Genomic DNA, 16,704 nt, shown 5'->3' with positions numbered 1-16,704 from the left:
CTTTTCTGTTTTTAACACATGGACCCAATACTTGTGTCACTTACATTATTTTTTGTTCTTTCCATGCAGAGGATACATGGTAATGGGTGATTCTTTCAACACTTCCTTATTCAAGCAGACTTTTCAAAGAGTCTTTACCAAAGATATGCATGGACAGTTTAAAATGGGCTTTGGTGGTACATTAGAAATAAAGGTAAGAGCCGAAACTTGATATGTATGGTATGTTATCAAATTTGTAGGCTTGAGTGTGATTTTAAAATATCATTAATCAAATTCAATATATGTATTAAAAATGGTGGTTTTATTTCAAAAACCAGAATTAGAGATTTTACCAGAAAATGTGTCATTATTAAATATACATGAAATTTTACTTGAGCATTTCCAAATAATTGTTAGAAAGGAAGATACTATATAGGTAAACTTCCATTTTAAGTGTGCTTTATCTTTTTAGAATTGTGTTTGCTATTGTTAATGCTAGATTTTTTTAATTGTAGGAGTTAGTAACTAACTTAAAAGAAACCTGTTCTGTTCTATTTAGGTAATCAGTAATTGTTTTATAGTTGGTAGGTTGTTGATATTGGTCACTTCTATCATTCACTTCAAATTTGGATTTGAAGAGTCTGAAGGCTTGTGGGTACCTGGGTGGCACAGTCAGTTGGGCATCGGACTCTTGGTTTCAGCTCAGGTTGTGGGACTGAGCCCCACGTTGGGCTCAAGGCTAAGAGGGGAGACTGCTTGAGATTCTCTCTTTGTCCCTTCCCTCTCCTCTTTCTCTCTAAAATAAATAAGTCTTTAAACAAAACAAAAACCCAAAGGCTTAGTGTTAGTTACAAGTGTATTACAAACACATTGATTTTGCATTTCCATTAAATGTTTCTTGTTAATCTTTTTATTTGAATGCTTGCTCTATGTCCAGCATTAAAAAAGGAAATAACAAATTATAGAGATCTCAAGGGATACATAGGGCACAGGTTTTATTAAGAAGAAACTCAATCTTGGGGCACCTGGTTGGCTTGGGCAGTAGAGCGTGCAGCTCTTGATCTCAGATCTTGAATTCAAGTTCCGCCTTGGGTGCGAAGCTTACTTAAAAAAAAGTTTTGATAGAAAGATAAGATTGGGGCACCTGGGGGCTCAGTGCGGGGGGCACCTGGGTGGTTCAGTGGGTTAAAGCCTCTGCCTTCAGCTCAGGTCATGATCTCAGGGTCCTGGGATCGAGCCCCGCATCGGGCTATCTGCTCAGTGGGGAGCCTGCTTCTCTTCCTCTCTCTCTGCCTGCCTCTCTGCCTGCTTGTGATCTCTGTCTGTCAAGTGAATAAATAAAATCTTAAAAAAAAAGATAAGATTAACACTTGTGATAGAGTGAAATAACAGATTATAAAAGTCATACAAGGTTTAGGGAAGAAACATGAATGTACGCAAGACACAGTTTACACTTGATAAATGGTTTTATAGTAATTTACAGTGGTTTTGAAAGATGGCAGAATTAAAGCTGGTTGAGGAGAACACGTTTTAGTTAGGACTCCATTTTAGGAGAGGTAAAGAAGTGAGAATCAGCATGGTATATTTGGGGAAGCTTCCCAGTGAGTGAATGGTTTTTATTGCAATAAAGGGAAATAGTTTCAATTATGTGGTTGGTTGTAGTTTGGAGATACACGTCTAGGCAGAAGAAGCCATTGTAAATTAATGAGGAACAGTGTTTTCGAGTAAAATTTGTCTGACTGTGATACTCAGTTTGTCGGGAAAAAGAATCTCAAGAAAAGTGAACTAGGCTACCTAATTTTTTTTTTAAAGATTTTATTTATTTATTTGGCAGACAGAGTGACACAAGCAGGGGGAGTGGCAGAGGGAAAGGGAGAAGCAGGCTTACTGCTGATCAGAGAGCCTGACCCAGAGCTTGATGTGGAGCTCAATCCCAGGATCCTGGGATCATGACCTGAGCTGAAGGCAGATACTCAAAAGACCGAGCCACACAGGCATCCTCTAATTTTTTTGATAGAAAGTAACAATAGCTTGAATTTTGGTATCAGTAGAAATTAGAAAGAAACCAATCTTGGTGACAGATTTTCTAAGGGAGGAAAACCAGAAGATAGCTTTTAAGGTTTTGAATTAGGATATATGAATTTTGGGTATGGTATTATTTTGAATTGAGGGTGAGGTTTCCAAATGGAGCCCTCCTATGGGCAGTTGGAAATAGAGTATTAAAGTTAGGTCAGGGCTAGATTTTAAATTTGGGCATTATCAATCTAGAAGTACCCGGTGATTCATTTTTTCTAATATTAGTATGTTTTCATTGACTTTTGAGTTTTAAATATGGAAAAAATGTCTATTCTTATATACTTGTAGTTGAGTGGATGTTTGAATTTGTCTTTGAGTACACTGAGGTTTTCACTGTGTTCTTATTTTGCAGACCTCAAGGGAAATAAAGATTTCAGGAGCTATTGGTCCCTGTGTGTCTCTCAATTCTAAAGGACCTTGTGTATCTGAAAATGTAAGTCATCTTTACTCTAAAAAGAACATACAGTTAATTCAAATGGCAGACCAACAAGAGACCTAAAGTGGCAGCCTATAGCATTCCTTTCAAAATTATTGTGTAGGCTAAGTTTCAGTAGAATGTGGTTCAGTTTCCATTTCCATTGGTATAATCTACTTATGCTCATTCCTTTTGCATGCCCCTTTTACCATCTATCCCTAAATCTAAACCTTGTTTAAATTTGTACTGTCACCAATCTTCTATTTTTTTTGCCCAAGTTATTCCTTGTCCCATTATGTCTAGAAAAACTGAACAACTGTGATTTAAAAATTTGGAGACCTTTGAAAGTCAAATCCGAAATTTTTTTTATTAGTAGGATTTCCAGGAAAGTAACCAAATTAGCCAGATTTGAGTTTCAGTTCCTTTCTTTTTTGTTATCCCATCTAGTGGCCATATAATACACTTTAAAATGGTAGAATTAATATAGCTATAGAGAGGATGATGGGACAGATAACAAAGTGAGTAATCATCTTTAAAAATATAGAGTTTAAAAGTTACTTTTAAGCAGTTTTCATGGTAAAAATTGATATCTAAAGTGGTTTTTTTTTTGTATTTTTTTAATTTGTTTATTTACAGCATAACAGTGTTCATTGTTTTGGCATCACATCCACTGCTCCATGCAGTACGTGCCCTCCCTATTACCCACCACCTGGTTCCTCAACCTCCCACCCCCCCCGCCCCTTCAAAACCCTCTGGTTGTTTTTCAGAGTCCATAGTCTCTCATGGTTCATCTCCCCTTCCAGTTCCCTCAACTCCCTCTCCTCTCCATCTCCCCATGTCCTCCATGTTATTTGTTATGCTCCACAAATAAGTGAGACCATATGATACTTGACTCTCTCTGCTTGACTTATTTCGCTCAGCATAATCTCTTCCAGTCCCGTCCATGTTGCTACAAAAGTTGGGTATTCATCCTTTCTGATGGAGGCATAATACTCCATTGTGTATATGTACCACATCTTCCTTATCCATTCCTCCGTTGAAGGGCATCTTGGTTCTTTCCACAGTTTGGCGACCGTAGCCATTGCTGCAATAAACATTGGGGTACAGATGGCCCTTCTTTTCACTACATCTGTATCTTTGGGGTAAATACCCAGCAGTGCAACTGCAGGGTCATAGGGAAGCTCTATTCTTAATAAAGTGTTTTTTTTTTAATCAGACTGCTTACATTATGGAATTCTGATCTAGAGAACCTGTATTCATATGTGCATATATTATGAGTTAAATCGATATCACTTTACACAGATCAATTAGTTGGATAGAAGGATAGTGTTAGTTGTAATTATTTCATTAAATGGTATATGCTTTTTAAAAATCATTATATGGTATATACTTTTAGGGTTGCCTGGGTAGCTCCGTTGGTTAAGCGTCTGCCATTAGCTCAGGTCATGATCCCAGGGCCCTGGGATCAAGGCCTGCACGGAGCTCCTTGCTTAGTGGGGAGCCTGCTTTTCCTTCTCCCTCTCCCTCTGCCTGCCGCTCCTCCTCCTTGTGCTCTCTCTCTCTGTCAAATAAATAAAAATCTTCAAGAATTAGGAAAAAAGTAAATGATGTATACTTTTTAAGTCTACAATATGAAGAACTTGTATTAATACTTAGCAAGAACTTGAATTATTTTATAACTTTATTTTGTAAAAATTGCTTAATTTTATTTAATGACGTATTTATATGAATTCAAAAAATTTTAAGCTCTTAACATTCATTAAATTAGAAATATGAAAGTTTTTTAATTTTTTTTTTTTTAAAGAGTTTATTTATTGATTTGACAGAGATCACAGGCAGGCCAAGAGACAGGCAGAGAGAGAGTGGGATGCAGGCTCCCTGCCGAGCAGAGAGCCTTATGCGGGGCTTGATCCCAGGACCCTGAGATCATGACTTGAGCCGAAGGCAGAGGTTTAACCCACTGAGCCACACAGGTACCCCAAAACAGTTTTTTTTAACTGCAGTTTTTTCTTCCCCTTTTTACCTTACTATATATTGTAGTAGTAGGGATGCCTAGGTGGCTCAGTCAGTTCAGTCCTGGGATCAAGTCCTGCATCAGCCTCCTTGCTCAGCAGGGAGCCTGCTTCTCCCTCTCCTCCCTGCTTGTGCACTCTCACTCCCTCTCTCTCTGACAAATAAATAAAATATTAAGAAAAAAAAAAAAGAAATGTGAGGGGCGCCTGGGTGGCTCAGTGGGTTAAGCTGCTGCCTTCGGCTCAGGTCATGATCTCAGGGTCCTGGGATCGAGTCCCGCATCGGGCTCTCTGCTCGGCAGGGAGCCTGCTTCCCTCTCACTCTCTCTGCCTGCCTCTCTGCCTACTTGTGATCTCTCTCTGTCAAATAAATAAATAAAATCTTTAAAAAAAAAAAAAAAAGAAATGTGAAATAGCTTTTCTTACTTCAGGTTTTTCCTCCCCTTTTTACCTTACTATATGTTATAGTACTAGATTGGGGGTACATGGCTGGCTCATTCAATGGAGCATGCAACTATAGATCTTGGGGTTGTGAGTTCAAGCCCTACCCTGGCTATATAGATTACTTAAAAGTAAAATCTTTAGAAAAATTGTGTTCTCTAGCTTTCACATACACTTTTATTTTTACAGGAGATAGGAACAGGTGGCACTTGTCAATGGAAGATATGTGGACTCAGTCCCACTACAACCTTAGCTATCTATTTTGAGGTTGTCAATCAGGTATGACTTTTTATATTATAAGTACTCAATTTAGGCCATAAGTGTTTCATATTTTTTCCAGTAGTAATTATGACTTGAAACCTAATCTGTTTTGGAATTTTTGTTTATCATTTTCTGTTTCTCAAGGCTAAACTTCTTGGTGAGAGGATAAACTGTAATAGAGATGTTAGGGAAACCCACAAATGCCCAACATTGGGCAATCCAACTTTTAGTCTCAGTTTTCTTTTTCTTTTTTTCTTACTCCTGTCTTTTTTTTTTTTTTTAGATTATTTATTTATTTATTTATTTATTTATTTATTTGACAGATAGAGATCACAAGTAGGTGGAGAGGCAGGCAGAGAGAGAGAGGAGGAAGCAGGCTCCCCGCTGAGCAGAGAGCCTGATGTGGGGCTCGATCCCAGGGTCCTGGGATCATGACCTGAGCTGAAGGCAGAGGCTTTAACCCGCTGAGCCACCCAGGTGCCCCATCTTTTTCTTTTTTTCTGTCTTAATATAAAATTGAAGCATAAATAAAATCTTAGATTCTGTTCTAGTTATGCATTTTTGTAATTAGCAATTGAGGTCCTCCTAGTTGTCACAAGGTATATAAAGATATATGAAGCCCCTACAAGAAAGTTTAATATATCAAAATTCATAGAAAAAGATTGGAAGGTAAAGATTCTAATATGTGAAAAATTTTTTCTGGTATAGGAAGAAGTTATATTAAAGAATGATGTAATGTACAAATTATTGCATTACATACCAATAGATATTAGGCATAAAATGAACCACAGAGGTTCATGGTTAGCCTTCCTAAGATACAGAAGTTTTTTTGTTTAACCATCAGAATTTGTGAAAAAGAGGTGGCTCTTACTGATCAGTCAATCAATAAAGCAAGAATCCTTATTGTTAAAGGTCATGAAGGTTTCTTTTATTGACCACCTGCTATTTCTTTCTAAAGATCATTATTATAAACTACTGTTGGGCTCTTATTAATAGTTTTCCATTGGTCATCTGTTCGTCGTGTGATTATCTTCCTACAAGTTCTGTTTTCATTTCCTATACTGAGGGGAGAAGGACTTGGTTCATTTTCTCTTTATCCAGCTACAGTTTGACAAAATTGCCTTGCTATGCCTTTGTGTATCTGTTAATTTCTTTACACTTCTTCCTTCATTTTGTTCTTTCCCATCTTCTGATTATATATTACTTGAAACTGATATCTTAAATGGACTCACTTCTCTTTTTCTTTGTTATTTTTCCCCTTTCCCAGATCCATTTCTCTCTTATGTGACAAATCACAACTGTTTGGTATGCACTTGAAACAAGCATCCTTCGAATCGATTTTAGAATGACTTTCATTAATGCTAGGGAAACTGTATAACATTGAAATAGATTTTGCTTAGTTTTTACTCTTATTTTTACATAGCATAATGCTCCAATTCCTCAAGGAGGGCGTGGTGCAATCCAGTTTGTGACTCAGTATCAGCATTCAAGTGGGCAGAGACGCATCCGAGTGACCACCATCGCTAGGAAGTGAGTTGTATTTGTTAGGCACTTAATTTACATATCAAAACTATTCTAGGTCATGTTTCCAAACTGGGTTTCTGTTTTGAGCAACATCTCTAACTAGAAAGTGGACATTTATGATTAATAGCATGTTATTTTTTTAATTCAGCTTATTGGCTAAAATATTCATTGTTAGGAACCATAATTTAAAAAAAATGACTCCTAAGACACATTCTTTTTTTTTTTTTTAAAGATTTTATTTAGTTATTTGACAGAGATCACAAGTAGACAAAGAAGCAGAAGCAGGCAGAGAGAGAGAGAGGGAAGCAGGCTCCCCACTGAGCAGAGAGCCTGATGCGGGACTCGATCCCAGGACCCTGAGATCTTGACCTGAGCCGAAGGCAGCGGCTTAACCCACTGAGCCACCCAAGCGCCCCTAAGACACATTCTTCAAAATATTCTTGTATTTACCATAGTCCTCTGAGAGGAGGAGAAAAACTAATAAACATTATCCAAAATAGACAATAATAATATGTATATACATATAGAATAATATAGCATAAGAATAGCATTGCTTTTCAATTGATAATAAGGTTCTTAACTACTTTTATCATTGTATATTTTTTTCTTTTTTTAAGATTTTATTTATTTATTTGACAGAGATCACAAGTAGTCAGAGAGAGAGGAGGAAGCAGGCTCCCTGCCGAGCAGAGAGCCCGATTCGGGGCTTGATCCCAGGACGCTGGGATCATGACCTGAGCTGAAGGCAGAGGCTTTAACCCCCTGAGCCACCCAGGTGCCCCTCATTGTATATTTTTTTTTTCAAGTTTTTATTAGCTATTTAATTTATTTCCCAAGCCTTTATTCATTGTCTCCTTTGTGATTAGGTACTTCTGGGGCAGGCTGTGGAATGCAGAGGCGTTGAACATACTTGGTCTGCTATATGATATGGAATAGTCCAGTCCTCAGAATTCTCTGTAGTGAAGGGACAGTTGTTTTTTTTTTTTTTTCTTCCAATTTTTTGGAGACTAATACTTTTATTAAATACAATAAAAATGAATTATTGGAAAATGTAACTTTACAAATTCAAAATATAAGTCCCTATTTTTATTATTAGATTTATTAGACAAAAATTATTTTATTAAATCACTTAAAAAATTTCTAAGCATTTATTCTCAGTTTCTGTTCTTATCTCATGGCAAACTGATACTAGGTTTGTATACCACACTTTGTATAGCACTGCTTGAAACCACAAAAGGTGAAAGTCTTTCAGTAGTTAATATTATAAGGTAGTATTTTATGTAACAAAGTAATGTCCTATATTTCTTGAGGTAGTTACAATTCCCAAAGGGAGTGATAAGACATACCAGATCCCTTTTCTTGCCATCTCTGTATGATGTATTTTCTGAGTAAGGCAAAAGAGAGAGTTGATTAGGATAAACTTACCTGATTTAAGCATGGGCTGGAGAATGGACACAGAAGGCATCGAAGCTTTTGTTTTATTGAGCTGTATTTAAACTCTGGCTTCATTCCTGAAAACCATGAGATTGTTTTGTTGAGTGATGGACATTAGCCTTATGCTTAAACTGAGTGTTAGTTGGTTGGATTGTCTTTTGGTTAGCAAAAGATTGTACATAGGTTTGTTGTCCTGCTCTCCTACCTTGGTTTGACTTAAAATCCTGGACCAATTTCTTGGAAGTTTTGATTCTTGGCAAACATGTCAATTATTTATTTATAAGATTTTATTTATTTACTTGACAGGCAGAGATCACAAGTAGGCAGAGAGGCAGGCAGAGAGATAGAAGAGGAAGCAGGCTCCCCGCTGAGCAGAGATCCCGATGCGGGGCTCGATTCCAGGACCCTGGTATCATAACCTGAGCCGAAGGCAGAGGCTTTAACCCACTGAGCCACCCAGGCGCCCCTTTATTTATTTTTTTAAAGATTTTATTTGTTTATTTGACAGATGGAGATCACAAGTAGGCAGAGAGGCAGGCAGAGAGAGAGGAGGAAGCAGGCTCCCCGCCAAGCAGAGAGACCGATGCGGAGCTCGATTCCAGGACCCTGGGATCATGACCTGAGCCGAAGGCAGAGGCTTTAACACTGAGCCACCCAGGCGCCCCCATGTCATTTTATTTATGCCCCCTCACACACACACATGCATGCATGCACACACATGTGCAACTTAAATTGGACATTCAAAACATTTACTTAAGGAAACAACTGGACATACCAACTGAGGGATATTTTATAAAGCTACTGACTTAGACTTGTCAAAAATGTCTTAGAAGGCGAGAAAAGCATTAGTAACCAGTCCAGATTAAAGGAGACTGAAGAGATGTTATGACTAAAGCCAGTATGTGATTCTGGATAAAATCCTGTGTCAGGAAAAACTTTGCTGAAGAGGACACTATAGACACAATGAGACAAATTTGAATGTGGTTCATATAGGATAATGTTGCATCAATGTTTAATTTCATGAATTTGATAATTAAGGCTACATAAGAATGTAAGATAATTTTCTTGATCTTAAGAGATACACACTAAAGTTTTCTTTTCTTTTTTTTTTTAAAGATTTTATTTATTTATTTGACAGAGAGAGATCACAAGTGGGCAGAGAGGCAGGCAGAGAGGAGGAAGCAGGCTCCCTGCTGAGCAGAGAGCCCAATGCGGGGCTCGATCCCAGGACCCCGGGATCATGACCCGAGCTGAAGGCAGAGGCTTTAACCCACCGAGCCACCCAGGCGCCCCTCATTCTCATTCTTTTTTGCCTCTTGCCTATTTCACTAGACTGAGATACTTAACAGTTGTTAGTCTTCTGGAAAGTATTAAAAAATTGTTTGTTTGAAACAAATTAAAAATAGAGGAAGAAGGGAGAAGAATTTTGAATATGTTACTGCCAAAATTTTCATGGGATCACTTCTTACATCTTTGAGTCATTCAAAAGTGGTCTAGCTTTTCAAAAGTGCTTGAGTATTAACCAGACTTGGTTAAAGTGAGGTACTTTAGAATTAGGATCAGCTGAAGTATTTCAAAACTCTATGAAACATCTAACAAACAAGTATAAACTGTTGCTGTGTCTACCCAAGCTCAATTTGACTGGATTGGATTTATAAAACATGTGAATTTAATAAATTACTGCAATTTTTATACATAATAGCAAATTAGTCCCTTAAAGTAAAATTTTCAGTTACTAACTTTTGATTAGTTTTGGTCATTGTATTAGCATGGAGAGAAAAGAATACATAGAAACTTCAATTATATCACTTTTATCATTTATAATTGAATTAAAGACCAAATGAGAAAACATTTTTTTAATAATTTTGTTCATTTTCCAGGTTAGTAAATGAGAATTATTTAGGCTGGGGGAAAACTTTTCTTTTTTGTTTCATTTCCATGTTGCTGCCTTTAGAAAATTGAAGAAATAATTTCAAAGTCTGATATAGAGACTTGTGTGTCTGTGTGCACATGTACACAAACACATATACCTGTGTGCACATGTACACAAACACATATACCTGTGCCATTTTTTTACTTGTAAAAGTCTTAATGTTTTAAGGAATGTGTTTGGAGGTCTGTCTTTACAATTATTTTTGAGGACTTTATTAGATTTGGATATATTTTTCTGAAAAATAATGCTATACTGAAACTGCTATTAGTGATTTTAACATGCTCGTTTTCTAGGTAATGTTGGAGTTTTCAAATATTGAAGTAATTTTCTGTGTCATTTTAATTTAAGTCTGTGTGGTAGCCAACTGTGATATTGTAACTTTAGTAATTAAACAGTATCTCTATGCTTTCTTCTTGCGTTTAGCTGGGCAGATGCTCAAACTCAAATCCAAAACATTGCTGCATCTTTTGACCAGGAGGCAGCTGCCATTCTTATGGCCCGGCTGGCAATCTATAGAGCAGAAACAGAGGAAGGACCAGATGTGCTCAGATGGCTAGACAGACAGCTCATTCGACTGGTAAGAAGTAAACATAGCGCTTTTCTCAATCTGAATGCTTTTGTTTGTCATATTTGTTGCTTTTGTTAAGTATCTCTTTCAACATACTTAACAATTTAACTGAAAGACTGTATGGGAGATTCCTATTCAAGTTGCCGAGAAAGGCATGGTACATTTATCTCTTCCAGTAAACTAAAATACATTTTTTTCCTTAAAATGAAAGAGTGACACTTAAGTAATGTATTCTTTTTCTTTTTTCTTTTTTTTTGGGGGGGCTAGAATCATGTTATTCCAAATTTAATCCTAAATTATTGAAATGTTTTTTTCTTAGTGATTTTTTTGGGATATTTTTTCTTCATTGCTATGGTTTTAGTTTATTTTTATTTAAGAGAAGTTAATTGTGACATAAAAATTGTATACATTAACATACAAAAATATAGGTAAGTCTTGCTTATTTAAATCTATATTAGCAAGTTAGTGTTAGTACAGTTATTGGTAATGCTGATTTACTTGAGTTTTTAATGTTTTTAATGGCAGGAATCCAATACTTGTATTTTGACCTAGAATGCTTAATTAAGTTCTAGTCTTTTTTTTTTTTTTTTAATATTTATTTATTTATTTGAGAGAGAGAGGACATGAGCACATAGAGGGAAAGCGGAGAGGGAGAAATAGACTCCTCACTGAGCAGAGAGCCCGATGCAGGACTTGATGTGGGGCTCGATCCCAGCACACTGAGATCATGACCTGAGTTGAAGGCAGACACTTAACCAACTGAACCACTCAGACACCCCTCAAAATTCTGCTCTTTTTTTTTTTTTAATTTAATTTAATTTTTTTAGTGTTTCAAGATTCATTGTTCATGTACCACACTCAGTGCTCCATTTTTACTCAGCAAACTCTGGCCTATTATTTTAGTAAACACCCTGTTGAGAACTCTCTCTGCTAAGCTATCAGATCTCTGTTTGTAACAGGAGGTTTTGTCCTCTTTGTTTAGATTTTCAGGTAGTTTTTTAAAACGTTCTTGAGTGAACTAGTCTTTGTTTAGTATAATTAGTCATTTTTGTAGCATTATCCAGGACTATTTTTTCACTTTACCTTCAAGGGGGTTTTTATACTAACTTCTCTGTGATAAAAACAGTGTTATAATATCAGCACGTCTTTTTTTACAAGAAGAGGTGTAAAACCTCTCCTGGAGTTAATCACTGATTGAACACCCTCGGTACAAATGCCAACTCAGTTCCTCCAAGATGAACCATTGTTTCTAGATAGGAAGATAAAATATTAAATGTATTTTGACTTTTGCTAGTTTAGAACAGCAGAAACATTTTCTTGAATCACACTATCATTTAGCAATTTGACATGACATTAGTGAAATCTGTTGACTCAACCTGAATAGAGAAGCTATTATTTTTCAGCTGATTGCATAAACCTCTTCAGTATCATGTGACATGTTATCAATGCATTCACTTATAGTAGTGTTTTAAAATGGAGGCTTTTCAGTTTCTCAACTGCATTTTTTTTAAAGATTTAGTTATTTTGTTTTTTATTTTTAAAAATTTTTATTTATTTATTTATTTATTTATTTTATTTATTCCTTTGAGACAGCACATGAGCAGGGGGAGAGGCAGAGGGAGAGGGAGAAGCAGCAGGACCCTGGGATCATGACCAGAACTAGAGGCAGACACTCAACCATCTGAGCCACCCAGGCAACCCAAGATTTATTTATTTTAGAGAGCATGTGCTTGTGTGAGTGGAGGGAAGGGTAGAGGGAGAGTCTTTTTTTTTTTTTTTAATATTTTATTTATTTATTTGACAGAGAGAGAGTTAACAAGTAGGCAGAGAAGCAGGCAGAGAGAGGGGGAAGCAGGCTCCCCGCTAAGCAGAGAGTCCGATGTGGGGCTCAATGAGATATTGACCTGAGCTGAAGGCAGAGGCTCAACCCACCAAGCCACTCAGGTGCCCTGGGAGAGAGAGTCTTAAAGCAGATTCCCCACTGAGCACAGAGCCCGACATGGGGCTTTGTCTCATGAGCCATGAAATCATGACTTGAGCCAAAACCAAGAGTCAGAAGCTTAACCAGCTGAGCCGCCCAGATACCCCACAGATTGCATCTCATCCCAGCATTTTACTTATTATAATTTTACATAGTGGTATTACTAGGTTTTATCACTAGTTCTGTAACTTTTCCTTTTCTGGGTAAGAACTTATTAATCTGAAGAATCTTGCTTCCTGAACCTTTTCAATGAATGTGACTTTGTTTTAATAAATACTTTATTGTTTTAAGAAGGTATTTGAAGTAATCACCTTTATTTGCCAGATGACTGTGATTTGTAATAAAGCGGTTTTGCTGTTTTGGTAGAACTATTATTGCATTTTTAGGTTATCACACGTGATACAAAACTGAGTAGTACAGCTTGGGTTATCAGCCCTCATAAAACCCATTGATGGGGCACCTGGATGTCTAATTCGTTAAGCATCTGCCTTTGGCTCTCTGGGATCAAGACCTGCATTGTGCTCCCTGCTCAGCAGGACACTTGCTTCTCCCTCTCCCACTCCCTCTGCTTATGTTCTGTCTCTCTCTGTCAGATAAGAAGTAAAATCTTTAAAAAAACAAAACCCATTAATTAGTAGCTTTCATTGTAAAGATCAACCTTTTCTGTGTCCCTTATTGCCTAAGTGTAGTGAAATGACTCAGAAGATTGTAATTCTTCGTAATTCCCTGTGGGCTTATGTTGTCTTTGTCTTCTACCTCACACCTGAACTTCAAAACTTGCTGTATTGTTTGACATGCTTGTAAAACATAAACACTATTCATATATAAAACAGAATGGTTTTGTAAAGAACTAAATGAGATACTTACAAAAACTATGAAATTACGAAACCTACAATATAATTCATTTCTACGCATTCTGTAATTTTATAGCATTAAAACGGGAGCACAAGGCTTCTGAGGATAGAGAATAGATGAGTCATGGGATGATGAAAATTTTACTCTTATCTTTTGCCACACCAGTGTAGCTTCTTTGTTCCTATCAGTTAGTTGGCAAATGTATGTAAGAGGAAGTTGGTGGAGGTAATTTGAAGGAGAGGCTGACATTACCAGACTAGTGCCCTGCTTTATGTGCAAAATAGCTTTCACCAGTTACTCGTGGCCTCTCTTATATGTCAAAAACTGAGAATGGAGTTCTCCAAATGAACATAGTCCTACCGCATACTGACACGTGGGACTGAAAGGTGGCTTAAAGAAATTGCTAACAGGATAACTTGGAAACTGTCTACCACTGTGGCTGGCATCATATGGTATGCAAAGTTCAGAAAACAAATTAAAAAAAAAAAGTTTCGGGCCACCTGGGTGGCTCAGTTGGTTAAGTGTCTGCCTTCGGCTCAGGTGATGATCCTGGGATTCTGGGATCGAGCCCCGTGTCGGGCTCCTTGCTTCAGGAGGAGCCTGCTTCTTCTTCTGCCCACTGCTCCCACTGCTTGTTCTCACACACTCTCTCTCCCTCTCTCTGTGTCAAATAAATAAATAAAAATTTTTTAAAAAGTTTCTTATGGAACTCCTAGCGATTGAGGGTCTCTCATCTATGGTAAAAGTAGTGAGAACATGATCTTTACATTCTTTTAATAGATTGAATCAAGTTAGCATACAGTTGAAGTAAAGCTCCCAGTGATGACCAGTGAACCTTAGTTACAGAGGCTGTTCTAAGATTCATTTTTTGTATTGATTCCGCATTGCTAAAATTTTAGTTGTAACAGTGACAATACCACAAATAGAGAAGGCATTAATAATACCTTTTAGGTACTATACTTCTGTAAGTTTTTTCCTAATGAAAAAATCTGTGAAATTACACTAACTTCTTTCCTCAATTTGGCATAGTGAATATAATTGTTTTCTTTTTTCTTGATGACTCAGACTAATTTTTGTTAAAAATAAACATCTTTTTTGGGGCACCTAGGTGGCTGGCTCAGATCGTAATCTCAGGATCATGAGATCGAGTCTGACATTGTGCTCCATGCTTGGTGCGGAATCTGCTTGAGATTCTTTTTCCCTTTCCCTCTGCCACTCCTGCTCATGCTCTGTCTCTCTGTAAAATAAATAAATCTTTTTAAAAAGCCAGACATCTTTTTATTTATTTTTTATTATTTATTCATTTTTTTTTAAAGATTTTATTTATTTGACAGACAGAGATCACAGGCAGGCAGAGAGGCAAGCAGAGAGAGAGGGGGAAGCAGGCTCCCCACTAAGCAGGGAGCCCAATGCGGGGCTCGATCCCAGGACCCTGAGATCATGACCTGAGCTGAAGGCAGAGGCTTTAACCCACTGAGCCACCCAGGTGCCCCAAGCCAGACATCTTTTTAAAAACTGTTTTGTAGATAATGGGAAAATTATGGATTGGTGCTGTAGCACATTTGCTTTTGACCCTTTTAATACAAGTCCTTGCTCCCCTTGGTCATAATCACTTAAGATACTGGTATCAACATTTGATCTGTCACCTCCATCCAGAGTCTCTTGTTTGGATCCCTCTTGTGCCCACCTCCATGGATCTGTTCCTTACCTTTTTTTGTTGCTGTGCCTTTTTTGACTCCTGACCTTTTCTATTGAATAACACCCTTTTTACGACTTAAACTTGATATTTGATTCCCCCCCCATCTTTGACCTTTGGTTTACCCACTAACCACAAATTGTATTTTCCCTTTAGCTGTGCTGCTAGCTACAGTGGATAAGCAGTTCATCTGATTAGACTTGGCTCAGGAAATCGCTGTTGCTTAAGACCCTTGGACTTTCCTAGCAAATCCTACCCCTGCCAGGTTTTTTCTTGTTATACCAGTGGGACCAGGCACTTTAGTTGTGCTCTTTTGTGTGTGTGTGTGTGTGTGTGTGTGTGTGTGTTTAGAGAGAGTGAGTGGGGGTGGGGGAGCAGACAGAGACTCTTAAGCAGGTTCTACAGCCAGCTCAGAGCCCAACACAGGGCTTGATCTCATAACCCTGAAATCATGACCTGAGCCAAATCAAGAGTCAGCCCCTCAACCGACTGAGCCATGCAGGTGCCCCTGTTGTGCTGTTTTTAAAGATGACCACATTTGTCATACCATATTCTTATAGAGGTTAGGCACTGACCATTAGGGCCCTTTTATATGTCTGCCTTTGTGTGTAAATAGTTAACTGAATTAAAGACAGGACTAGATTTCTTATAAGTGTTGTTATTTTCCTGAAGAAAATTATATTATTATTGCTTTTTCTGCCCGATCTTATTACTTCTAAATAACTCAAGCCATGGATCTTTGATATACCTCCTTTATTCTTAAATCTGTTTTTTGTTTTTGTTTTTTCCCATTTGTGTTAGTGTTTTGGTTAGGTTGTTAATAAGGATTATTCCTCATGATTCCAATAATTAATGCTAGGGCACTTGATAAGTGTTCAAAAAAGTTTTTAAGAAGTAACTCAAAGTGGGACGCCTGGGTGGCTGATAAGTCTCTTAAGTGTCTGCCTTCAGCTCAGGTCATGATCCCAGGGTCCTGGGATCAAATCCCGCATTAGGCTCCTTGCTAAGCTGGGAGCCTGCTTCTCCCTCTGCCTGCTACTCCTGCTGCTTGTGCCTGCTCTCTCTCTCTTTCTGAGAAATAAATAAATAAAACCTTAAAAAAAAGGTAACTCAAAGATTAGAAATGTATGTTTTTAAGAAGTTTTGCAAATTTTATATTGTTATCTATGGTAAAGTTTGGTTATATTTATCAAAAAATAGGTTAATACACATTTAACTTCTTTTTTTTTTTAAAGACTTTATTTATTTATTTGACAGACTACAAGTAGGCAGAGAAGCAGGCAGAGAGAGAGAGGAGGAAGCAGGCTCCCTGCTGAGCACAGAGCCCGATGCGGGGCTCCATCCCACGACCTGATCATGACCTGAGCTGAAAGCTAGAGGCTTTAACCTCTGAGCCACCCAGGTGCCCCCACATTTAACTTCTGGATGCAGTTTTTTTGTTTTTGTTTTTGTTTTTTGTTTTTTTTCTTTTTTTAGAGGGAGGGTGAGAGGAGCAGAGGAGAAAGAATTTTAAGCAGGCTCCACACCCA

General features: G+C 37.5%; 1 protein-coding gene across 1 annotated transcript in view; it reads left to right on the top strand.

Annotated features, from left to right (window-relative positions):
* Window positions 1–16,704, top strand: part of SEC23A (SEC23 homolog A, COPII coat complex component) — a 64,364-nt gene that overhangs the window by 21,827 nt on the left and 25,833 nt on the right. Inside the window, exons 10-14 of the mRNA XM_046008801.1 lie at window positions 70–193; window positions 2,408–2,488; window positions 5,113–5,202; window positions 6,608–6,714; window positions 10,499–10,652. Of these exons, the coding sequence (XP_045864757.1) occupies window positions 70–193; window positions 2,408–2,488; window positions 5,113–5,202; window positions 6,608–6,714; window positions 10,499–10,652 (556 nt within the window). The remainder of the gene's footprint in view (window positions 1–69; window positions 194–2,407; window positions 2,489–5,112; window positions 5,203–6,607; window positions 6,715–10,498; window positions 10,653–16,704) is intronic.

This window comes from Meles meles, chromosome 6, assembly GCF_922984935.1.
Source record: "Meles meles chromosome 6, mMelMel3.1 paternal haplotype, whole genome shotgun sequence".
Lineage (NCBI taxonomy): Eukaryota > Metazoa > Chordata > Mammalia > Carnivora > Mustelidae > Meles > Meles meles.
The sequence above is the reverse complement of the archived record's forward strand: the minus strand, read 5'-3'. Positions and strand labels throughout refer to the sequence as shown.